The 26,338-nt window shown below is 45.2% G+C and overlaps 2 protein-coding genes across 3 annotated transcripts in view; one reads left to right on the top strand and one right to left on the bottom strand.

Moving 5' to 3' along the window:
* Positions 1-7,483: 7,483 nt before the first annotated feature.
* The window catches only part of alg2 (ALG2 alpha-1,3/1,6-mannosyltransferase), a 39,067-nt gene continuing 20,212 nt past the window's right edge, over positions 7,484-26,338 (bottom strand). The window contains exons 1-5 of one of the 2 annotated variants that reach the window (XM_056285992.1): positions 17,950-18,123; positions 15,777-15,942; positions 15,371-15,508; positions 15,002-15,169; positions 7,484-9,656 (exon numbers count right to left, since the gene is read on the bottom strand). In XM_056285992.1, coding sequence (XP_056141967.1) covers positions 8,919-9,656; positions 15,002-15,169; positions 15,371-15,508; positions 15,777-15,941 — 1,209 coding nt within the window. In that variant the 5' untranslated portion in view covers position 15,942; positions 17,950-18,123 and the 3' untranslated portion in view covers positions 7,484-8,918. Of the gene's footprint in view, positions 9,657-15,001; positions 15,170-15,370; positions 15,509-15,776; positions 15,943-17,949; positions 18,124-26,338 lie in introns of those variants that run through there. The other variant, XM_056285991.1, reaches the window with a different exon arrangement.
* sec61b (SEC61 translocon subunit beta) lies at positions 18,389-23,813 on the top strand. The gene is made up of 4 exons (XM_056285993.1): positions 18,389-18,547; positions 19,314-19,411; positions 22,328-22,432; positions 23,229-23,813. The coding sequence occupies exons 1-4, from the start codon at positions 18,545-18,547 to the stop codon at positions 23,314-23,316; spliced, it is 294 nt and encodes a 97-aa protein (XP_056141968.1). The 5' UTR covers positions 18,389-18,544; the 3' UTR covers positions 23,317-23,813.

The raw sequence follows: 26,338 nt of genomic DNA, 5'->3' as shown, positions 1-26,338 counted from the left end.
AGAGAGAGAGAGAGAGACACACACACACACACACACACACACACACACATTCATACCTAGGGACAATTTCATCTGACCTACATGTGTTGGGACTGTGGGAGGAAACCGGAGCCCCCCCCCCCGGAAGAACCCCACGCAGACACGGGGAGAACATGCAAACTCCACACAGAGGACGACCCCCAAGGTTGGACTACCCCTGGGGCTCGAACCCAGGACCTTCTTGCTATGAGGCGACCGCGCTAACCACTGCGCCGCATATAGCCGAACACCTACAACCTACACCCCTTTTACCTGCAATGAAGTCGGAGCGTCACTGCTTCTCGCTTTCGCTAGGCGGCGTAGGTGAGTCAGTTTCAAGTGTGGCGGCTCCTGCGAGCGCCGAGCGTAAAAGAAGAGCCACCGCGACCTCACGTTAGCTAAGCTGTGAAATCCGGCTAAGGTTGGCGCTACACTGGGCGCCTAGCTAACATCGCTAACGGGTGTCGAAAGCGCCGAGGTGATGATCAAAAACACCGTTAACAAAACCGAACGGTAAATATTATTAACAACAACACGTACAACACAAACCGGGACGAGTGGAGAAACACACTTCCGCATGAAAAAGCGCTGCTAGGCGACCACCGAGGCTGGCGGCGCGGGTACCGCTGCTGTAGCGCTGACAGGAAGTAAACAGACGCGCCCTTAGTAAAACGGATATACGTCACACTACGTCGCCGGTAGAAAGCGTCCGGGTAGTGTAGCGGTTTATCCCGTCGCCTACCAACACGGGGGGGTCGCCGGTTTGAACTGGCCGTGTCTGCGGGAGGGGGAGCCGGATGTGGGTTATGTGTCCTGGTCGCTGCGCTAGCGCCTCCTCTGGTCGGTCGGGGCGCCTGTCCGGGGGGGGGGAGACTGGGGGGAATGGCGCGATCCTCCCACGCGCCACGTCCCCCTGGGGAAACTCCTCACTGTCAGGTGAAAAGAAGCGGCTGGTGACCCCACATGTATGGGAGGAGGCGTGTGGTCGTCTGCAGCCCTCCCCGGATCGGAAGAGGGGGTGGAGCAGCGACCGGGACGGCTCGGAAGAGTGGGGGAATTGGGGCGAAAAGGGGGGGGGGTGATTAGGTGAAGTCCCTTTTTTTGGGGGGGGGTACATTTCACCCTAGTTTCCTGGTAATGTGCTGCTCCCTATTAATTCAGAGTATGAATTCGACAGTTGGCCATTCTTACACTTAACCCCCGTAAAGTGTGTTGCTCACGTGCATTACAACCAAATTTGTCCCACTCAGGTAAACCAGGATGGTCTTCACTCCAAAATCAATTACCTAACCCCCCCCCCCCCCCATTAAAAGCCGCTCAGAGAAAAGGAGGCAGAATTCAGCAAACTCTCGCGAGTGGGGTTTATCCTGCAGACCTGCTCGCGTGGTGTCGCTTCCTGTCCCCTAAAGGCCGCTAGCTTTATCATCTGGCCTGGCAGCGGCCTTAAATCAGCGCGGTTACTGCCCCCCCCCCTCATCACGTCCTCATAATTCCTCGAGACTTGCCGGGGCACGAGCACGCACGCATGCGCAAACCTATCTGACGACGTCATGGAAAAACCTTGGAAACAGAGGCAAACAGGGTTTCCTACCTGTGGCTTTCGTCGGTAGAGTCAAGTGAATGTAAATCCTGCTCATCTATACATCTGCATTAACAACACAAAGCTAAGGATGCGCATATAATCTGACAAATCATTATGCACCGAGACGAGTCCAGAGAGAAATCCAGAGAGCATGTTTCACTTCTCATACCCCCGGAGGAAGAGGTCATAACGGTGGATAGAAATGCAGCACGTGTGACTGTCTCGGCCTCAGCGCCCGCCCTAATCTGCCCCATACCAAACCTGGCACCACAACAGGCCACGTTGGAATCGAACGGGTAACACATTAGGCCACCTGGCAACGTCAAGGCTGTGGGCGTTGAAGGCATTGAACCTGCCACCCAGCTGACTCATGGCCATCTGACAGTCTGACAGGCTCGGTCGGTTGTCGTGCTGCGAGGATTCCAACTCGCATCAACCATGGAGTTTTTGGGGGACTTTGGGGCAGTTTCCTGTTCCAGGGCAGAGCAAAGACGGGTGAGACTCTGCGCAACAAAAACAGAAAACGCAATAATAATCGAAGTTCTGCCGAGCTGGCAAGGCCTTACGTCACCATAAGAAAAATAATAAGGCAAAACTTAACGGAGGTAATGTTGTGGATGTTTTTAAAGTCGCACTGTGATGACGTCATTACGTACGTTTCTCGTCACAATAGGTTTGAAATTTTACTTGGTAGTGTGTTCAGTCCACACACACATGTGTGTGTATATATAACCCTTGTGGAGTTAGAAAACAATGAGACAGGAGACGTGAGAGTAGACGTAGTCGAGGTAGTTTACTAGCTCCAACTTAACATGTCATACATCTGACAACGACACTGAACTGACTGTGAACCGAAAGCGGAAGTGCATTATCTGACCCCTCGCCTCTTCCCTTAAAGGTACACCGTCCTCTTAGGTGAATGTCTCTCGATATATAGATGTGGGTCACCACACCCTGCTCTTTTTGACCCAGTGCTGCTACCTATCTGTAAATATGTTTATATCTGGTATAATCTGCTGTGTTGTATTTGTATTGTAACCGGTTATTTTGTTGCCCGGTGCGGGATTCGATACGAGGTGTACTGCACCACAAGGCGACATCACTAACCGCTCGGCTAAAGGGTCAGACCCGTTAGCTAGGGGCTAACGTGTCTTATTAGGAGTTTACAGTATGTTTTTGGTTTTTAATTCCTGACGTTAGATGTACGTCTGTGTGTGCATGAAGGTATCTTTGATGGTCTAGATTCCGTTGTCCTCTTGTAGGGGCGTCGGAGGAGAATAGAAAACAATAGAGAAAAGCGGAAAGGTGGAGACAGTGTTGCTTCTACTTGCTGCACCCTTCGATCTGCGGACGGACGAGCGCGTGCCCGCTGCCCAGACAGGAGGCTTGATTGATTGTATGATCCCATACACGAGACTTCCCTTTTGGGGGGTGGGGTGTATATGGGGGGGTGGGGGGATGGACACGTGGTCCGTTTTGCACTGACGGGTGAGAAGCTAGACGTATCATATCACGTGTCTTCATGCAGGCTCAATAATCCAGGCGAGAGCATCAAAGAAACCGATTCAGCGCTTCGATAAAGACATAACAGTGTAAAATGTTACAAATGTGGCGTCTTTTCTGAACATAGCAAAGGAAAGGGCGACCTGGATCTTATATATTGTCGATGTATGGGGTTTCCTCATCATCCGTTTTTAAAGGTTTGAGTGAACGGAAGCTACCTCGGCTCAAAGGGTTTTCTTTGAATTCGTTAGGTTGCGATGACCGGATGTTACGTAATAAAACGAAAAAATTAAGAGAATTTTTTTTTCCTTCGACTCTCCGCCATCACAACAACCCGGCAGCAACAAAGTGAACACTTGGAAGCAGATGACCAAAGCTTATGTTATTACAGCTGTAATAACAGTTCGGTCATTAATAGTTTACAGTGACGTCACGTGACGTCACGTGGGGGCTGTGCGATATGACGGTATATATCGTGTGACGGCCGCCTATCGTTTCATATTGTAACGTGCATGGATAAGTAGACACGTTGGTCCTTGACTAACGGGTCGGACCCTTGAGTCGACTGGTTAACGTTGTCGCTCGCGGTGCGGGAAATACGGGTTCGCGTCCCGGTTGTGGCGACGGTATTTCGGACTGCCCCCCGAATTCGCTACAATATTAAGCTCTGTCGCTTAGCTCGTTGTGTGCAGCTCTTCTGGCGACGTCCTCATACTGTCAGAGTCTGCAAAGACCTGTCACGATACGTTATTGATAACGTCGACCCTGACTTTTCTCTTTATTGGAAAAATGTCTTGTTTGGTATCCACGTTCATAACAGTAACAAAAGTAAAGAATTCTATATCGTAAATTTATTGATTATTTTAGCAAAGTATCACATTCACGAGTCAACATTTAGCCCAGGGGTCCCCAACAGGCGGCCCGCGGGCCACGTCCGGCCCGTGACGGGTTGATTTATGGTCCGCGAGAATTTTTGGAGAAATGTCAGAAGGAAGAATTTTTTTTATTTCCCTACCAAAAAAATTTTTTTTTTAATTTCTTAGTAAAAGTAAGACTAGTAATATATCGAAAAATAGATGAAAAATCTCTGTTTAAATTATAATACCCGCAACGTATCGACACCAAAACAAACTAACGAACAACATGCTGCTGGAGGTTGAGTGGCCCGTGGTTTTAAAAGTGGCCCTAAAAGTGGCCCGCTATGAAAAGTAATTGGGGACCCCTGATTTAGCCACTCTAAACCCCTATTTTTAGTTTTTGAAAATGACACCAAACAACACATTAAGACCGTCACTGACTCGGAAAATAAGACAGCTGCGAAGACTGTCTATTTTGGCAATCTATTTAATGTCTTTACTTGAGATTCCCCCTGGCTCCATTTAAATTGTGGCCCCCCCCCCGTTTTATTGTTGGTTATAGTAACAACTCTGTTGTTTGTATTTGTTGTTCTTGTTTGACAGATATATTTGAATACTGAATATTGTGTCTTCTATACAACTTGTTTCATAAACCCCCCCCCCCCAAAAAAAATATTTCGTTGTGTTGCAAATCACACTTTTTACAAGTCATTCCATGGGGTCATTTTATATAGACTATTCATTCACTGAATTTACAGAAAATGTGCTGTATCGTGATATGTATTGTTGTCGTGATATGAATGGCCTGTATCGTGATATGTATCGTTGTCGTGATATGAATGGCCTGTATCGTGATATGTATCGTTATCGTGATATGAATGACCTGTATCGTGATATGTATCGTTATTGTGATATGATTGGCCTGTATCGTGATATGTATCGTTGTTGTGATATGAATGGCCTGTATCGTGATATGTATCGTTACCACGATATGAATGGCCTGTATCGTGATATGTATCGTTACCACGATATGAATGACCTGTATCGTGATATGTATCGTTGTTGTGATATGACCGGTATCGTGATATGTATCGCTGTTGTGCTATGAATGACCTGTATCGTGATATGTATCGTCACCACGATATGAATGGCCTGTATCGTGATATGTATCGTTATCGTGATATGAATGACCTGTATCGTGATATGTATCGTTACCACGATATGAATGGCCTGTATCGTGATATGTATCGTTATCGTGATATGAATGACCTGTATCGTGATATGTATCGTTACCACGATATGAATGGCCTGTATCGTGATATGTATCGTTATCGTGATATGAATGACCTGTATCGATATGTATCGTTATCGTGATATGAATGGCCTGTATCGTGATATGTATCGTTGTTGTGATATGAATGGCCTGTATCGTGATATGTATCGTTACCACGATAAGAATGACCTGTATCGTGATATGTATCGTTACCACGATATGAATGACCTGTATCGTGATATGTATCGTTGTTGTGATATGACCGGTATCGTGATATGTATCGCTGTTGTGCTATGAATGACCTGTATCGTGATATGTATCGTCACCACGATATGAATGGCCTGTATCGTGATATGTATCGTTATCGTGATATGAATGACCTGTATCGTGATATGTATCGTTACCACGATATGAATGGCCTGTATCGTGATCGTGATATGAATGACCTGTATCGTGATATGTATCGTTACCACGATATGAATGGCCTGTATCGTGATATGTATCGTTATCGTGATATGAATGACCTGTATCGTGATATGTATCGTTATCGTGATATGAATGGCCTGTATCGTGATATGTATCGTTGTTGTGATATGAATGGCCTGTATCGTGATATGTATCGTTGTTGTGATATGAATGGCCTGTATCGTGATATGTATCGTTACCACGATAAGAATGACCTGTATCGTGATATGTATCGTTACCACGATATGAATGACCTGTATCGTGATATGTATCGTTGTTGTGATATGACCGGTATCGTGATATGTATCGCTGTTGTGCTATGAATGACCTGTATCGCGATATGTATCGTTGTTGTGATATGGATGACCTGTATCGTGATATGTATCGTTGTTGTGATATGGATGACCTGTATCGTGATATGTATCGTTACCACGATAAGAATGACCTGTATCGTGATATGTATCGCTGTTGTGATACGAATGACCTGTATCGTGATATGTATCGTTGTTGTGATATGAATTACAGGTATCGTGATATGTATCGTTACCACGATAAGAATGACCTGTATCGTGATATGTATCGTTGTTGTGATATGACCTGTATCGTGATATGTATCGTTGTCGTGATATGAATGACCTGTATCGTGATATGTATCGTTACCACGATAAGAATGGCACGTATCGTGATATGAATGACCTGTATCGTGATATGTATCGTTGTTGTGATATGAATGACCTGTATCGCAATATGTATCATTACCATGATAAGAATGACCTGTATCGTGATATGTATCGTTACCACGATAAGAATGGCACGTATCGTGATATGTATCGTTGTGATAAGAATGGCACGTATCGTGATATGTATCATTGTGGTGATATGACCTGTATCGCAATATGTATCATTACTGTGATAAGAATGACCTGTATTGTGATATGTATCGTTATCGTGATACGAATGGCCTGTATCGTGATATGTATCGTTGTGATATGAATGACCTGTATCGTGATACGTATTGTTATCGTGATATGAATGACCTGTATCATGATATGTATCGTTGTGATATATGTATCGTGATATGTATCGTCGTCGTGATATGAATGACCTGTATCGTGATATGTATCGTTACCGTGATAAGAATATGTATCGTGATATGTATCATTACCGTGATAAGAATGACCTATATCGTGATATGAGATTTTGGCCATATCGCACAGCATTACCATGTAATAAAAGGCTTTTGCATGAGAACTGTTGTAAAACTAAAACACATAAGCAGGTGAATTCTATTCCGTTGTGCTCTTTAGCCAAACCACATTCCATGCAGATTATTTTAGGGTGAAAATCTTCCCTCTCTAAACACACTCAACGAAAGTACTTTTTTCAATTGGAAGATGAACATATGACGCAGAAGCTGTGTCGCAGCGTCCTTCGACCCATGGGTCACAACTGCAGCCAACCGGCGAGCGCCTCAGAGAGTCCTCAGAGAGCACATCCAGGAGATGACGGTGCCCCCGGGGACTCGCATCAGGGTCAATAACAGCAAGCATCCCCTCCACCCGTCCCCGGAGGAGACGGTGAGGCAGCGGTGCCAAGCGCTTCTTCCCCACGAGTTCCCACACGACTCTCTGGACCTCAACGGCGAGCCACGTTCCTGCACTGCGGTCAGGCAGTACGCAAGCGGGTCTGTTCAACAACCAAGCTGCAAATGTGTGCGAGTGTGTCGGAGTAAATGGTGGAGATTAACTCCCCGCCTACACCCACACCCCGTCCCCACATCCTGATCACCCTCTAATTTACCAATTAATGATTACTTCTGGTTTCCTGCAGATCCCCTTCAAGAAAAAGGGCAGAGGTCACACGCACGCTACTCCAGCCTTTGACAGGACAACGCAGAGCTGGGTGGAGACGAGAGATTTAAGATGTAAAGTGTGCAGCATTATCGCGGCCCTCTCGCATGCAGTTTCGTCGAATTTGTTAACGAGCAAAGTAAATACTTCACCCGACACAATGCCCTCCCTCGTCGCTCGGCCCCGAGAACGTTTCCCAAATTACTCGAGGCACGCCCAAATCTGTTCGATGAAAAGAGCAAAGGGGTGATTTAACATCGACGGCGTTTCCGCGCCTCTTCTCTCAGCCACGAAGGCCTCGGCAAATTTATTAAAGGCCAGAAAAAAAGAAAAGAAGAAGAAAAATCCCCCAACAAAGCAAACCACACAGAAGTGAGGAAACTATGTGTCCTCTTGTTTATCAAGACTTCAGCGATGTCAATAAGAGCGTGTCTGTAGTGGGGCGGTCGGAGCGACGGAGACCACGCAGACACAATGACCTTCAGCTATTCTCCCCGCTGACAATGACCCAGACACACTGCCCGTCAGCCAGACTTCTAATAAAGCCCGACGCTCTATGATCCGCTAATAACCTCCGTGCAGCCATCGAGTCACGGACAGGCCAATGTTCTCCGCTCGCCGCGAGTGAATGAGGCTCGGAGGGGACAGAAAGTGGGGGGGAAGCATCTCGCTCATCGATCCGGCGGCTGTGGACTGTCTGATGGCACACGGTGGTTACTACATTCTTCACCACTGCCATGTACACGCAGACAAAGCCTTACTGTAGAATGGAGGGGGGGGGGGATACACAGTGCAAAACATTTCATTCCACCAATCAATCCCCTTGGCTCATTTATTAGGCCCTTGGTTGCAGTGTTGTTGCACGTACTAACAGCACAGCTACACACACACACACACACACACACACACAGGGGGTGGTATTTTTCCAGGGGCAGGATAGGTAAACTCGTTACTCTTTTCTTAATTGGTACAGAGAGTTCCATCCTTTTCTCTCTCTGCAACCCCTCCTGGGGAATGCTGATTAATTGTCCTCAGAGCCTTTACAATATCTCTCCCCACCCATTCATCCACCTACCCCCCCCCATCATCACCTCCCTCAGACACACTCGTACGTAAAAACAAACACACACATTTCTCTGTGCTAACAAACCCGCCGCCGCAACCCATGGACCGGCCTACGCACCGTTTATTTATTTATTTAGTTTACTCTTTGTCTAACAGTTCAGCATTGAGGCGATGCATCTTCCGAGAAATCCATCCAAGCTCACGCTGAGGCGTTTTATACATAGTTATACCCTCCACAACCCGAGAGCCCACCCCCCCAACCCAACCCAACACTGTCTCTTGTCTCTTCCCCTGTGCTGGCATCACTAGGTCAGCCTGAGGATGTACCCGTGAAGCTGGTCTGAGAAGGCCTGCAGTGAGAACTTATTCAGCACTCTCCTTCGGCCGGCTTCTCCCATGTCCCTGCGGAGTCGGGGCTCCCCGACGAGCCTCTCCATGGCCCCAGAGAAGGCCTCCGCGGTGGGCTCACGGAGGAACCCCGTCTCCGCATCCTCCACGCTCTCCAGCGGACCCCCGGAGTTCACGGCGACAACGGGGCAGCGGCAGTACATGGCCTCTACGGGAACGATCCCAAAATGCTCCCTGCTGGGGGTGTACAGCACCGCCGTGCTGCCGCGTAGCAGCGCCACCTTCAAGGCATCGGAGGGGGAACGCAGGAACGAGACGCAGCCGTCGAGGCCCAGCTGTGCCGCCAGCTCCTTCAGCTCGGCGTGGTGTTGAACGTTCTCTGCGACCCGTTCGTCGTAGCCCCCCGCTACCACCAGGTGGATGCCTGTTTTCTGGTCTGAGGGCAGGCGGCTCTTCAGGGTAGCCATGGCCTCCAGGGCCAGGTTCAGGTTCTTCTTGCGTTCGTAGCGGTTCAGAGAGAGGAAGAGGCAGGATGTCCCCTCGGGCAGCAGCCCTCCCAGACTCTGCGTCTCGCTGCATGGCTGGTCAAATGTCTGCGTGTTGAGAGAGGGGTAAAGGACGTCTGTTTGGACCCCTCTGAGGCTCTGGAAAGTCTCTCTGAAGACTCCTGCGGTGAACTGACTGTTAACCAGAATCTAGAATGAAGAGGAGAGATTCGTGGTAAAGTTCAGCAGAACTATGCATGTTGCAGCGTTCAAAAATGAGCAACAAAGGGCCTCATGCAGAGTAGATGAATCAGAAAGGAAGAACACAAACAAGTAAAATAACACAGACTAACAACAAGTTTGAAGATGTGATTTAAAACATGACACCAAGTTTGCTGACCTCGCCCCCAGGGAAGGCTTCACAATCTGGGAACCAGGACAGCAAAATCTCAGTCGTCTTTCGATTTAGATCTCAAACACGAGACACCTTGCAGTCTTGTTTCTGAAGACATAAAGGGGCAGACGTAGATCAACTTTGAACTCCGATAAGAGCCAATGACAGAGTCCTCAATGTCAGTACAGCCATGTGTGATCCAGTCTTTATTTGCAGCAAGATACTCTGTTAAGTGAATAAATCAACTTGCTCAACTCATAAAAATTGAGAATCAGTTCAGCAAAGGTACAAGAGATACCTTAAGTGACAAATTAGGATCTCAGAGAAAGGCCATTAAACATCACAAGGATTTAGAAAAGACCTTCCAGATGTTTCTCCCCATCAGTCCCCTGAGGTCTTTGGTTATCCAGATATGATCAGAACATTTCTATCAGGGCCACTGGGGGTAAAACAACGTTCTCCTTTACGTACATGATCCAACATTTTGTTCTCTCGAGGCTTAAGAATCATGAACTGAAGATCATTCAGCAGATCAGTTCAATGAGACCGGGTCAGTCTATTTTAACAAACGACGCAGGCAATATAATAATGTGTTGCACACTAAAGTGGTATAGTGCCGAAACAATTAGTCGACTAATTGTTGTCGACTGGCAGAAATGAATTGATTACAGTTTTTGGAAGTCGATTAATCGTTTGACTCGTTCGTCAAGTAAAAATACCGAAAATTTGTTGGTTGCCGTTTCATAAACACAAAGCTCGTCCTGCCTTTCTCTGACTTGTATCATTATGAAATGAATGTCTTTATGCACGTTCAATAATCCAGGTAAGAAAACCAGAGAAAGGTGGATCAGTTCATCTGGACACAACGTTTATTGGGAGAAAGGTTTCATCATCATCTAAGTGACCTCTTCAGTCTCAGCTGACTGCAGGTATCCCCACCCTTATAAACAATACAGCGGCATAACGACCGAAAACAACGATCAGTTTCATATGCAAATTGCCGTGACCATTACGGGAACGGGGCGTCAAAGAGGCCATCTATGTGAAGAGGGAACAACCATCCCTGAACCGAAGGGGGGGGGGGGCTAAGAGTACACCTGTCGCCATCTTACAATGCTGTGATTGCAACCATTCCCCAATACTCCATGAATAGTACACATGGCCATTGAAACTCTAGTTAATGATCACATCAATATTTATATGAAACTAATCATTGTTTTCAGTCGTTATGCCACTGTATTGTTTATAAGGGTGGGGATACCTGCAGTCAGTTGAGACTGAAGAGGTAATTTAGATGAGTGATGAAACGTTTCTCTCAATAAACATGTCCAGATGAACTGACTCAACTTTCTGTGATTGCACTGTTATTGTGTAACTGAATTTTTAAGATGACATGGAGTTGGGCCACTGTGCTATAAATGGAAGTTTATAATCCCTATGTATTGGGTGTACTTTAGGAAGGAACCTCCTGGGCCTGACAAGCTCTAAGATTGAGACTAAACTCACCAGTCTTTTCGATCAGATTTTAAAATGCTCTGCGAGAAGAACTTAACCTCGCCAGACCTGCAACATCTCTAAAATACCTTCTTATACACAGACATATTAATAGATTGTTTGAACCTAACCCACACACAATCTCAATACACTGAGATCCTCTGCAAGTAGCAGACGAGTCAAGCGCCTCAGGAGTTGGCCGTTGTCATGGATACTTAGGCAGTCGCAAAGACAGTGAGAATGTTGTCATGGCAACCACCAATTTCGGAGGTACTCGACTTGTTACTCGCAAAAGTGCACAACATCTGGTTTAGGCAACTCACGTACATACTGTCAAAGTATGGATAGTTTTGATAGAACCATGGACACCTGAAAACCATCGCGGTGACCAGTGGAAAGGAAGGATCTGAGGCCACAACTGAATATGTTCAAAACTGGTGTTACTTGATTTTGTAACAAGTTATAGGGGCCAGAAAGAGCCAGCATTTTCTCACAACTGCTTTCTCTGTGTACTTGCAAAGGACTTAAATCCTGTATGGGTCCAGTTAATGTCAGCGCAGATGTAACTGCCATTCATCACATTGGTCCTGCCACTGTAGGTGCATTTGGCCAGCAGCTGCCTGAAGTCTTGGCTCCTTTCGCTGTAGTGACTGTGTTGAAAATCTCACTAGTGACTTAAATGTGGCCCTTTCTAGTCTCCACAATTCAGTTTCACCTCTCACTACCAGAGCTAGACAACTAAAGAGGCCTACACCCTGGTTTAACGACGAGACACGTGCTCTTAAGCTGGAATATAAATGGCGAAAATCAAAATTGGAAGTTCTTTACCTATCATGGCATGAGTGTTTATTGAAATACAAGTGTGCTTTATCTGCTGCAAAAGCAGCGTATCTCTCTCACTTAATCAATATTAATAAACATAACCCCAGATTTCTCTTTGACACTGTACCTAAACTTATTAAAAAGCAGCCGTCTATTAGCTGTTCACCATTCAGGGCCCATGAGTTTCTAGACTTCTTCTGCAATAAGGTTGATGAAATCTTAAACAAAATTAGTTCTTCAACTCCAGCTACTCCTGCAGATCCTGCTTTACCAAATTCATATCTATACAATGAGTCACTGTTAGTCCCTGTTATTACAGCTTTTAAAACCATCTCTCTTGATACTTTGACTAAGCTTGTGTCAGCTTCTAAACCAACCACTTGCCTACTTGACCCCTTACCAGCAAAACTTTTTAAAGACCTCTGGTCTTTCCTGGGACCTATAATGCTAGACATTGTTAATTTATCGCTTACTACTGGCACTGTTTCCTATAGTTTTAAGACAGCTGTGGTTAAACCTCTTCTTAAAAAAGCCACACGTCGATCCAGGGTCTCTTAATAACTATCGACCAGCTTCTAATCTTCCATTCTTTTCTAAAGTACTAAAGAGAGTTGTGTATCAACAACTTTCGACCCATATAGAAAAAAACCATCTATATGAACCTTTTCAATCAGCTTTCAGGCCCTGTCACTCCACTGAAACTGCTCTGACCAGAGTGGTGAATGATCTTTTACTAGCTATGGACTCTGATTCCACTTCTGTGCTTCTACTATTGGACCACAGTGCAGCCTTTGACACCATTGATCACTGTATACTATTAGACAGATTAAATTGTAATTTTGGTGTTGCTGGCTTAGCTCTCTCTTGGCTTAAGTCCTACTTATCTGGAAGAACACATTGCTATAGTGATATTACATAAAAAGTCTCTGTTAAATATGGTGTACATCAGGGCTCAGTTCTTAGCCCTCTACTTTTCTCTCTTTATATTTCACCTCTTGGCCAAATTATACACAGTTATGAAATAAATGTCCATTGCTATGCTGATGATACTCAGCTGTATGTGCCTATAAGGGCTGATGATCATACTCAAATGACTAATTTAGAGGCCTGATTGGCTGCTTTGAAAAACTGGATGTCACTAAACTTTCTGCTTTTAAATTCAGATAAAAATGAGGTGCTGGTCATTGGCCCTGCTAAACACAGACACCAATTTGATCAAGTAACGATAACAATCAACAACTCTGATTTCACTAAGTGTGGCAGCCAAAAACCTTGGTGTTACGTTTGATCCCAGCATTTTTTTTGATAAGCACATTAAAGAACTCTCCAAGACTGCCTTCTTTCACTTACGTAACATAGCTAAAATTCGGTCTTTCCTGTCCATGGCTGACGCAGAGACTCTTAATACATGCACTTGTTTCATCCAGACTTTATTACTGTAACGTTCTTTCAGGTCTGCCACATGGTCGTATGAAAAATCTTCAGATGGTTCAGAATGCTAAAGCTAGAATCCTAACTAGATCTAGGAAATTTGACCATATTACACCAATTCTTGCCTCCCTTCATGGGCTTCCTATCCATGTTAGATCAGAATACAAGGTGCTTCTGCTGACTTATAAAACCCTAAATGGGCTTGCCCAATCTTACCTGTCTGATATCCTTACACCATACATTCCATCTCGAGCTCTTAGCTCTCAAAATAAAAGGCTCCTGTGTGTACCCAAAGTTAAAAAGAAGTCAGCTGGTGGCCGAGCCTTTTTCTATCGAGCCCCGTTCTTTTGGAATAACCTGCCTGCTACCATCAGACAATCGGAGTCCGTTGAGTCCTTTAAATCCAAACTTAAAACTCATCTTTTTGCCTTAGCCTACAATTAGTTGCTTTTAAGTTGAGTGCTTCACAACCTGTACAGCATGGCGGGTCGGTTTCTGTCTCAATGAATTTACCAACCACTGTCCTGCCGACGAAATTATAGTGTATAGATTACTGACTATTGGAAACTGTTCTCTACTCTCACGTCTTTTCTCTCTCTCTGAATGATGTCTTCTCCTTTCTCTTCTTGTGTGTGTGTGTGAATGGTGTGACGCAAGTCTCCCTTCTGTGCACGTGCAGTCTGTCCTCCTCCCAGGTCTCCATGGTGATGGTGGTCACCAGCTGGACACTGGTTGGCATCCCCCTCATCACATTTTCTTTTTATATATCTTATGAATCCATATAATGTTGTTACCCTGTTTTAATGTTATATCCTTCTCTCACTAAGATGTGTGACTAATTTTTTTAATTTTTAATTTTACATGGTGATGCTGGTCGCGTGGCTCGGGTCCTGGGCTGTTCCTGTGGCGTCTGGACACTGCTTGGCATACTCCTCATCATATTCTTCATATATTTTATAATTCCATTATAATTCTGTAATCCTCTTTCAATATTGCATTCTGTAAATTGTGTAAACACAACATCCATTGCACGTTGTCTGTCTTGGGAGAGAGATCCCTCCTCTGTTGCTCTCCCTGAGGTTTCTTCAAATTTTTTCCCCGTTAAAAGTTTTTTTTTCTCCAGGGGGTTGTTCCTTATCCTTATCCAATGCGAGGGTCTAAGGACAGGATGCTGTGTTGCTGTAAAGCCCCTTGAGGCAAATTTGTGATATTGGGCTATACAAATAAAATTGACCATCATATTTCAACAAGATTAACCACTAAGCCACCATGCTGCCCATTACTATTTAAATATCTTTTATGACATATTCCCCAAATGAACCAAATTAAATAAGTGAAATAACTGGGTTCTGTAGCCCGGCTATCTCTATGATCCATTGTATGAAACCGTCTGTAACCTCTCGCAGCCCCGTACCATATCAGCCATTCCAGTGGTGCGCTCCTCCAGCCAGTCAATGGGGGCTCGGTAGATCTTCTTCAGGGCTGACTTCCTCTGGGTCAGCAGTTGGTCTGGGAAGTGGCAGTAAAACAGAACCTTCTTCCTGTGGCGGGACAGCCTCAGCACAGGGATGCACACTGACACCTTGGGGAGCAATGAAGTGAGGGGCGGGGTTATATGTATTGTGTATGTCATAAATCTAAACACATAAAATGCAAGGAGTGTGTGTCTATGTGAGAAACTATGAGAGACAGAGAAGAAAACAGGCCATTGCTGTAATGAAATTTGCCATCTAAATGACAGAACAAAAAAGAGAAAAAACTAAAGAGTGATACACATGCTCACCTGATCACAGAAGACAACGTCATACTCCACACCACTAAAGAAGACCAGATACAACGCCACATAGATCATCCTTAGGTAGGCACACAGGGCATGCAGGTAGCCAAAGACACTAGTAGGAAGCCAGTCACCTATACACATCTATTAAAAAAAGGATAAACGGGGTTATTTGCACTTACATATTCAGACGCTTGCCAAGGAATTGAATCTTCTCTCAAATATAATTCCACTTGAAAGGTTTGAAAAAAGACATGATGGCCTTAAATGGGTTTTGGCATAGATCGGTATGGGTATACCAATAATGTACATTACGAGCATTTTATGTGTATTTCTCAACCTTTGTTGTGAGTTGATATGATCATGATAAGCGTATGGCTGCAGAGGTATGTAACTGTGTGTGTGCACCTACCACTGGTAGGTCTAGGGTTTCAGAGAAGCAATGTGTGGGGTCGTAATGGGCTGTCCAGATCTGGACACTACATCCCCGAGACTTCAGAGCAACAGCAGCATCCACCACCAGCCGCTCTGCTCCACCAATACCCAGGTCTGGATGGAGGAACACCACCCGCGCCATGCTGGAAGAACACATCAGCAGAAGCCAAAGTTTACATGTGCAATTAATACAATTCAAATTCTATTCCTCTGAAGAGAAGTTTGATCTGCAGACCGGGATTTAAATAAAATAATAACAAGTTACCATAGAATCCATAGCTCAACGCAGGGTCAGCGCCCAAATGTTACAAATAAGCATTTAGCACTCCTTTTAAAAGAATGAACGAGTTAGATTTCTGGAAAAAAATAAAAACCTTGAAATATACATAAATTATTTCGATGTTCGGCCAATCTTTATTTGTGAACAGAAGTAACATTCTTCCTGCGCTTGAAATCAGAAAATGAGGACACTTTCTAAAGCAGCACCATCCACAAGGGCAATAATGTACTGTACGCAGACATTCATTACATGTTCGTGCCAACAGCCCTGAAACGGATAATTTTGCCCAGCACTGCAGCAATACACTCAAATACAGTTAGTTACTGTCACAGCGCTGCAGCAATATACTCAAATACAGTTAGTTACTGTCACAGCGCTGCAGCAATACACTCGAATACCGTTAGTTACTGTCACAGCGCTGCAGAAATATACTCAAATAGTTAGTTAGTGTCACAGCGCTGCAGCAATACACTCGAATACCATTAGTTACTGTCACAGCGCTGCAGCAATATACTCAAATACAGTTAGTTACCGTCACAGCACTGCAGCAATATACTCAAATACAGTTAGTTATTGTCACAGCGCTGCAGCAATATACTCAAATACAGTTAGTTACCGTCACAGCGCTGCAGCAATATACTCAAATAGTTAGTTACCGTCACAGCACTGCAGCAATATACTCAAATACAGTTAGTTATTGTCACAGCGCTGCAGCAATATACTCAAATAGTTAGTTACCGTCACAGCACTGCAGCAATATACTCAAATACAGTTAGTTATTGTCACAGCGCTGCAGCAATATACTCAAATAGTTAGTTACCGTCACAGCACTGCAGCAATATACTCAAATACAGTTAGTTATTGTCACAGCGCTGCAGCAATATACTCAAATACAGTTAGTTACTGTCACAGCACTGCAGCAATATACTCAGATACAGTTAGTTACTGTCACAGCGCTGCAGCAATATACTCAAATACAGTTAGTTACTGTCACAGCACTGCAGCAACATACTCAAATACAGTTAGTTACTGTCACAGCGCTGCAGCAACATACTCAAATACAGTTAGTTATTGTCACAGCGCTGCAGCAATATACTCAAATAGTTAGTTACCGTCACAGCACTGCAGCAATATACTCAAATACAGTTAGTTATTGTCACAGCGCTGCAGCAATATACTCAAATACACTTAGTTACTGTAACAGCACTGCAGCAATATACTCAAATACAGTTAGTTACTGTCACAGCGCTGCAGCAATATACTCAAATACAGTTAGTTACTGTCACAGCACTGCAGCAACATACTCAAATACAGTTAGTTACTGTCACAGCGCTGCAGCAACATGCTCAAATACAGTTAGTTATTGTCACAGCGCTGCAGCAATATACTCAAATAGTTAGTTACCGTCACAGCACTGCAGCAATATACTCAAATACAGTTAGTTACTGTCACAGCACTGCAGCAATATACTCAAATACAGTTAGTTACTGTCACAGCGCTGCAGCAATATACTCAAATACAGTTAGCTCAGTGTCACATCAGTGCAGCAATATACTCAAATACAGTTAGTTACTGTCACAGCGCTGCAGCAATATACTCAAATACAGTTAGCTCAGTGTCACATCAGTGCAGCAATATACTCAAACAGTTAGCTCAGTGTCACATCAGTGCAGCAGAGAGCATCCTGTCAACAAGGCGGATAAGGGTGTCACGTTTGTGGCTCTGAGGACTTTAAAACGGTCACAAATCTGCGATCTCAAATACGAGATCCTAATCAACACCTAACGACACTGACGGCCAAACTTTTTAGCTGACACCAAGGCGTTTCATTTACATTAAGAAGTTAAATTACAATGATTTTTTGGTTTACCTCTAAATATCGACTATGCGCCTTCGCGAAGTTTGGCACCCCGCGTCAACAGACAGCTGTCGTGGAAACGCCGTCGCGGCTCACGATGAAACTGCGACCAGAGGGCGCCATGCGGGCTCAGACACGCAGCGGGGAAGAGCGCGGTCCTCCCTCCGCGTTTGAACCGCAATGTCGCCGAACGCCTAAACGGACGGTACAACCGCTTCCTGTGAGACACGTCACCTATCAGCGGTTACTGTCCGCCGACTTGCCTGTGAATTAAAACGCAAAGGCGGGTATGAATAAAAGCTATCGCAACGCGTAATTTCCGAAACGTAAATATAAAAAGATATATGCCGGGTTAAAACCGTAACGGCGGCGGATTCGTTTGGCTAGTGTCGCGGCGAGCGGTGCCAGGCCGTCGGGCTTCTATCGGGTCCTCCGCGCAGGTCTTCCCGTTTTGCCGTCGTGTCCCTTGTTCAAGGCGCGCGTCATCTCTCTGCCCAAGTCTTTGCCGAATTCGCCCCGGCTGCCCACCTTTCGTCTGACGCGGACGTCCGAGCGGAGAGGCGCATCAGGGTCTGGCATTCAACTCCCATCTCGTCGCGAAGCCAAAATGGTGAGTTTACGTGTTCCGTTCGCACGGTGAGCCAGAGTCAACCTGCCCCTTCTGCTGTCATTCACTTGCAACAGTGAAACCTCTATGCTACATGCTAGCTTGGTGGCGAATGGCAGTTTCCCCCCCATTTGCAGACGTGGCTTATTTATAGCCATTTAAAAAATGGCTATTCAGCATTTCTTGCAGCTGGTAACGTATATTAAGTGTGTAACAATGTTTCCGCACGAAGAGGCAACGCTTGCTTCTCGTTTTTAAAGTTGGGTTCGGCCACATTTCAGGCAGTCAGCCAAGGCCTTGGCCATCAATCCCTGGGCAAAACTTCACGGGCAGAATCTGGACAAGGGATCCACTTGTGATGCCTTTTAGTTTAAGGTCTCTCTCTCAAGTTCAGAAGTGCTTTATTGGCATGACAAACAGGCACTTGTGTTGCCTAAGCAGTCATTAGAAGCAGAACAAGAATCACCAAACATGTACTTATACATAGACGAATACAAGAACTCAGAACATATACAGGTGCAGCATAAAAACCAGATTGGTAATCAGTTACCAGTGGTACTTCTTATTTAACTATTGTTATGCTCTCTCTCTCTCTCTCTCTCTCTCTCTCTCTCTCTCTCTCTCTCTCTGTGTGTAGTCGGGCTTGTGTTCTTAAATAATTTATTCAGTCTGTGGTTGTATGTTAACTGTGTCTTTGTTAGTGATTTATTCAATCTGTGTATGTTAATTGTCGGTGTTTGTATGTATATAACTCTCGCCTTTCTCCTAGCCTGGACCAGCAGCAAGTGCAACCAATGTTGGGGCTTCCAGCCGTTCCCCCAGCAAGACAGTAGCTCCTCGTGCAGCAGGCTCTACAGTCAGACAAAGGTACACACACTCACATCCTGACCCCACAAGCTATTACCTCTGCAAAAAATGACGGAGGGACACAGATTGAGCACCCCCCACTAGGTGTTTTGGATTCTGATAAGAGCTTCATAATGACCCTTCACTAGTCTTTGGCCTTTTCAGCATGTCCAAAGGATCAACAGTTGTCTGGTTTCCACCACAGGTTCAGATAAGCCATGCAGAGTATTCGGTAATCTTTGGCTGGACCGGCGAGCCCTACAAACGCGTATGTCCCTGACTGATTGATCCGTGACTTAGTGATCAGTATTCAGTAATCTTTGGCTGGACCGGCCAGCCCTAGAAATGCGAATGTCCCTGACTGATTGATCAGCGACTTAGTGATCAGTTCGACATGATTGGGCCGCCGGATCAGGTGACCAATGACGGTTCCAGCAGAGCCCTAGAAAGAGAGAGTTACGTCACTCCGTAGACGGCAGTGGGCCAATTATTTAACAGCAATGGCGGCTCATGGGGAGCCCCGGATAGTTGCAAACAGTGCGACCCGGGGCAATAGGATTTCTATGGGGAAGGTATGTTTCTCGCATTAATCAAAGGTTAATTTACAGGTAAGAAGCTACAGTTGACATTTTAATGATGGCCATTTTACCAGCACGTTTGAATCAAATTGACGATGTAATTTAAAGCGTGATAGCTCGTCAATTTCAAACAAAATATTAGTTTTAATGTTCCTACACATGCGCATAGCATATGTGTCACGTTGGAATATATCTATATCTCTACATAAATGTAAAAATCTGAATATATTGGTTAGTAGTTACCGGAAATCGCGGCTAAGCAGTTCATTTAAATGACCCGCCAAGCTTTGTTTGGAACTATTCGGTGGCTACATGAACCACGTGACCCTCTCACGTTCTGACCCCTCATTGACGCAACTCTCTCTCTCTAGGGCTCTGGGTTCCAGCTAGCGGGGAGGCGACCAATGACAAAACACGGAAATGGGAGTTTCCTTATCGGCAGTGAATCACTGCAGCAGTTCCCATGCTACCGAAACGGTAGAGGCTGGTTCCCATCGATGCAGAGAACGGTCAACTGAGCATGCGCAAGGACTCGTTGCCTCCGTTGTTTGGGTAGGTTAGGGTTAGGGCGGGGTTAGGGTTAAAGTTAGCTAATCAGACGCAGACTAGGGGTGGGTCTTCCTAGAATCCTAGCGCCTGGATGCTACGCGGGGCGTGTGGAGGCGTGGTAGAGGCATTTCGCGCATGCTCAGTTGACCGTTCTCTACTCCATTTCCGTTCTCTGCATGGATGGGAACTAGCCTCTACCCTACTGAAACGCCTCAGTGCAAACAAATCCAGTTCACAAACACCAGCGCTAATAGCTACACGCAGTTAGTGAAAATTATTAGCGTCTTCAGACCGTTTGTGGTAACTTGAGCGCGTTTATAAGAGGTGTCAAGCCCAGACTTTCCAGTGATCGTAGTGACGGTAGCCAGGTAATTGTTTCATATGAAAAATAAATTGCCGCTATTTAACTGTATATATATAATCAGGGTTTGAAAACTGCTGCCCAGTACAGCCGCTGTTCACAGAGCCGATGTCAAAACAGTCACTTTTTATTAAATGTAGTCATGCAAAAACAGCTGCTTTCTAAATGTAGTCGCAGTCCGGCCACATACTAGGTTTCAACCTAGTTTTTTGTTTTAACGAGTTTCCCCTAAAACTGCCATTATTCCTTTTTAACGCCATTACCAAAATAGACGAGCTGTCATCGTATTCCCAATAACTCATAACTATGTCACCTAGACAAATGTGTGTCAGATGTTGATTAAAGTTGACTAGAATTTGTAGATTTTCATATTTCCCAACCGAATTGTGCAAAGCTTCTGAACACACACATATACCCCTCAAGGACCACTAAGTCAAGGGTTGACTACTATGCAGCACTCCTGGAGCAGTCTTTTGGGTCCAGTGCCTCACTCAAGGGCACTTAGATTGTGACAGTGATTTTGCAGATGTCAACTTCAGTTTTTGAACCAATGGTTGTTGGGTGGCCGCCCAGCTGCAAATTCAATGCTTTATAAATATTCAGTGTGCATTCAATTTGCAAGAATCAGTCTCTCACCCCGTGTGCACAAACTTAGACATATTTCTACCCACAGCACACCTGTCTCCTCCTTGTGTGTGTGTGTGGGGGGGGGGGTGTAAAAAATGTATATACAGATTTTTTTTACACACACACACATTTTTGTTGGGCCTGATTAGATTATAGCAGCAGATAGATGTTTGGTGCTGCAGGCTCAATCAGTTTGTAATCAGAGGTTGACTGTCACCTTCCTCATTATTACCCATGACAATCACCCTCTTCATTACCTCATTAACCTCTGTTTAATCTCATTACACGAGTAAACTAGCCATGAATCAACAAGCCCTCTCCATTACTAGCTGCTGAGGTGCGTTCTGAATGCAGGATACTATGGCACAGTTGTTGTTTTGTTATTGGCTACACGCACGGCTGTGGGGAAAAAGAACACTTCTAGTATTAAACAAGTAGAGATCAAACTTACTACTGTTGATAACCCTTGTTAATTTAACCCAATATGACAGTGTTACCAGATATATGGTTATTAATACTAATATTGACTTGGTATGGGAGATGGTCAAGAATAATCGACCCTCGAATATTTGCCGTGGGGTAACTTTGTCGATAAAGCATAATGAAGTAAACAAATTCTAGCAATATTGTTACTTATCAGGTCCTCTCAGCCCTGGGGCTAATGGTGATCAGACTGCATTTAAGACTTAACCCCTGCACTTTCTTGAGCCGTACAAACATTTATTAATTTCAATGAGTGCCTGTCAAGATTTTTTTCTTATTTAAACTGACATTCCTACTTTTTGTTGACTGTCGTTCTTTCGATGTGCTTGTGTTGCACAGGAAAGCGACCAGCAGTGGTACACGCAGCGCTGGCAGGACAACGGCATCGGCGGGCACAGGGGGCATGTGGCGCTTCTACACAGAGGACTCGCCAGGACTCAAAGTGTAAGTGATGCGTTGCAGTTGCACACGCACACACACACACACACACACACACACAATGCGTGTGTGCACCCGCATAAACAACTGGAGCCACAGGTTCACACGAGCACATGCACTGACATGGCGTCTTAAGATATTTTATCCCTAACAAGCACACGTGTAATTGTGTGCACTGATATCTTCACATGCATGGAAATGTCTGTATAAGTTTGGTCCACCAGGTGTATAGGTGTGCATTCACACACCTGAATTGATGATGGAGCATTCATGTGTGTTTTAAAAACCCCCACCACAATTAGATTTGTGCTCTTCTACACAGCATACCCAGTATTAGAAAAACATTCTCGTCTCCCGACCATACTCGGTGATGATCAATGGTGCTGTTTGTTATTGGATGCCTTTCTCCAGCAGTCGAGGGAGGGCAGGCAAGCTGTAAAGCGTTGTAATATTGAGTGCATGTTTGTTCCTGCATTAGACGCTGGCCTCAAAGCTTCATTAAAGCATCCACTCTGAAAGGTCAACTCAATTACAGCCTTCTGACAGGGGGAGGAGGGGGCAACAGAGGAGAGATGGTTGGCATGGCAATGTTGCTACTTAGTGATGCACCCCTCCACCCCAACCCCACTTAGACTCTCCTTCAGAGATGAGAGCACCCCCTCATTTCTAAAGCTCATCAATAAAATCAACCACTCCACTAAGACTGTAGCTCTGGATGGGGTTATGGCAAACGGTGGGATTGTTTTTTTTTTTTTTCCCCTGTGTGTCTGGGTGTTAAATCAGTGTTTCTCCTTTCCAATAGTGGACCGGTGCCAGTGCTGGTGATGAGTCTGCTCTTCATCGCCTCCGTCTTCATGCTACACATTTGGGGGAAATACACTCGTTCCTAAACGCTGCCCCCGTGACCTCTGACTCTTCACCTCTGACCCCTGCGCCTTGACTTCTTAACACATTGGACCTGGACCAAACAACGAATGAATGAACAACATCCTTACTCCCCCGACACGACAGCATACACCCAGACAGCCCCCTAACCTCTCCTCCAAAATTGGGTTTTGTATGTTCTCCCCTTTGGGTAGATGACCTTCATCTGCACTGATAGGTGTCCACCTTGTTGCTTTTGAGCGTCCTGTGTGTTTACATTCATCTGGGATGAGAACAAGGGAGCCGCGCTAGCCTGCCTCAGGTGCAGCGTGTGCGCTCTCCCCGCCAAGCAACAGCAGTGAGCGTGTTTCCTCCCTCACAGCACGCCGGCTCAGTGTTCACGGACATCGCCGCCATCGGGCCGCCAGCAACGTCTCTCTTGCTAGCCTGAGTTAGAACATATAGGGTTTTTGTTAACATTTGTATAAAATGTAATTGTGATATTACACAATAAAAGGCTCAGATAAAACCTGGGTGTGGGTTTTAAGTTGAACCACATTTAATTTTTGGGGACAAACTTGGAAAAATGGTGAAAGTGATGTCGAAGCTTTTTCTGAATCGGAGTGAGTGAGAGAGAGATTTGTAAACTGGACTACAGGGCAAAGTGGATATTTGGGTTGCTGCAACTGATAGACTACTGAGGGTACTACCATTCTCAGTGTTTACTGAAAGTCTCACGACTCGAATAAGGCAGACCCCGTCAGACCTGCAGGAAACGGTATCACTGATTTATTTTGGATGACTTAAGTTCTACACGGCTGTGTTCTACCACTTAGAAAAATGCAGCGAGTGCTAGAAAAGTTAACCCAATCCGAAGTAACTGAAAGCCAGTCAATACTTTTTTTCTTCTTCTTCTTCGGGTGACTTCCAACTTCTCCGCTGCCGTGCAAGTCACACTTGGTGCGGTTATCTACCTGTCTGCTGCTCCATTCGGGTTAAACAAATACCGTGCAATCTTTTCATCCCTTTGATCCACTCCCCAAATTTGCATTGAAACTGCCCCCTTCAAACCGCCTCGTACAGAAATCATAATTAGTCTAACGAGGCGCTGTCTGCAATCAAAACACGCCATACCTGACTTTAAGTCATGCTACGGTTCTGTGTATTTGCCCTTTACCAATGTATTGTTTGCACAATATATGGAGCCAGCCTGTGTTTTCTACCCCTTATCGCCAAGAGTGGAGGAGCATTCAATGTTGAGCATGCAAAGCAAGTTTTGCATGCGGAAAAGCAGCCGCTCTGAAGTGACTGACGTCCGAGGAAACTGATTATTAAGACTCTGGGGTTCAGCACTTAACACTTACAATTGCTAACAAGCAGAAGTACTTTTTGGAAAGTAGCGAGTAAGTCCTCTATACGCTCAAGGATTATATGTACTATTAGATGTACTATTAAGTATAGTGATGCCCATATTTAATGACCTGAGTCTAGCCACCATTCAAAAAAAAAATAGTGATGAGAGGAATAAAAAAAAATTAAACAGATCTATAACTACCCTTAAGTAAGCAAATAAATAAATAAATAAAATGAAGTTACAGATTAGTAAATCAACAATACCGGGTTTGATAGAAGGCGTTTGGGAAAGTTCACAGCTCTCAGCCAAACACCCAACATTAAGTCAGCTGCAGCTTCCGTTGAGCTGCAGAGTGTAACTAGTAAATGAGGACTTGAACATCTGCATTTGTCCCGTTCATAATTTGACAACGATTTTTTGAGTTTTGCCAGGGTCGAGCCTCGCAGTGTCCCTCTCCTCCTGAGGGGGGCGCTGCAGACCCGTCTGACTTATCACTCACCCAGCCGGACACGTTCCGCTGTGCCTGTCTTGAGGTCTGGGAGGCAATGCATTACAATGCATTACGTGGTAATAAGTGGCCCCGGGTGCATCAAAAGCACGATAGCTGCAAGTAATGCATGAGAGCTGCGAGGGAAAGCTCACCGGGCTACTCTGCTTGAAGCCCCACGTCAAGTATCCGAGATGGTTTAAACTTGACCTCCATATGAAGTTAAAAGAGTGTATTGTACTATATATATATATATATATATATACACACACACACACACACATATATATATGTATATATATGTATGTGTGTGTATATATATACACACATATATATATACATATATATGTGTATATATATGTATGTGTGTATATATACACACACACACACATATATATATGGATGTATGGATGCACCATGGTGAAGGTGTAGAAGTTCTATAAACTCTTCTCTGAACGTGTTTAAGTCGTTGCCCTCCGGCCTGCATCCCCGGGTTATCTTGTCCCCCCCCCCCCGTTTACACTCGGCTTTAAAATGAGTTTGTTTTGTTTTGTTTTGTTTGCCGTCACAAGTGGGCAGCGCTAAAAACCAAGTGTAAACCACCACCAGAACGTTTCGTGAACCGGTTACTCAAACCACTTGCCGAGGTGGTCTGGGACCGCATTGGACCACCATTACCTTTGGTATCGTAAACGCTATAATGCGTCCCCGGCAATGACGTAACCGGAAAATGCGTCATCAACGCAGGATGTGGTGGTTGTTTTGGTAACAGCGCGCCAAGTGTAGGGTGGTTGGAGAACAAGTGAACCCGAGAGGCCTAACCTCCACCTGGGCAGAAGAATCAGTCCTGTCCGTCTCCACAGCTGGGGCAGTCCGCCCACGTATATTAGTGCCTGAAACATCCACCCACCCGTCCATCACCCAAACCGCTTATCCTGCGCTCGGGGTCGCGGGGGTGCTGGAGCCCATCCCAGGACAACCCCATGGCACACCAGCATCCTCACAACGCAGAGAACCACAGACAACCAGCAGGCCTCCGCGATCTTGAATTTGCAGTGCAAGAACCCATTTCCATTAATACAGATATTTAGTTGATCTTCTGTAGAAATGCTCGGTTTTAAGTGGCCTTTTAAATGTTAATTGTTGACATGCTGAATTTAGATGAATGGTATGTGTCAACTGTGACGCACTGGTGGCCTGTCCAGGA

Source organism: Lampris incognitus, chromosome 9 (assembly GCF_029633865.1).
Source record: "Lampris incognitus isolate fLamInc1 chromosome 9, fLamInc1.hap2, whole genome shotgun sequence".
Lineage (NCBI taxonomy): Eukaryota > Metazoa > Chordata > Actinopteri > Lampriformes > Lampridae > Lampris > Lampris incognitus.
The sequence above is the reverse complement of the archived record's forward strand: the minus strand, read 5'-3'. Positions and strand labels throughout refer to the sequence as shown.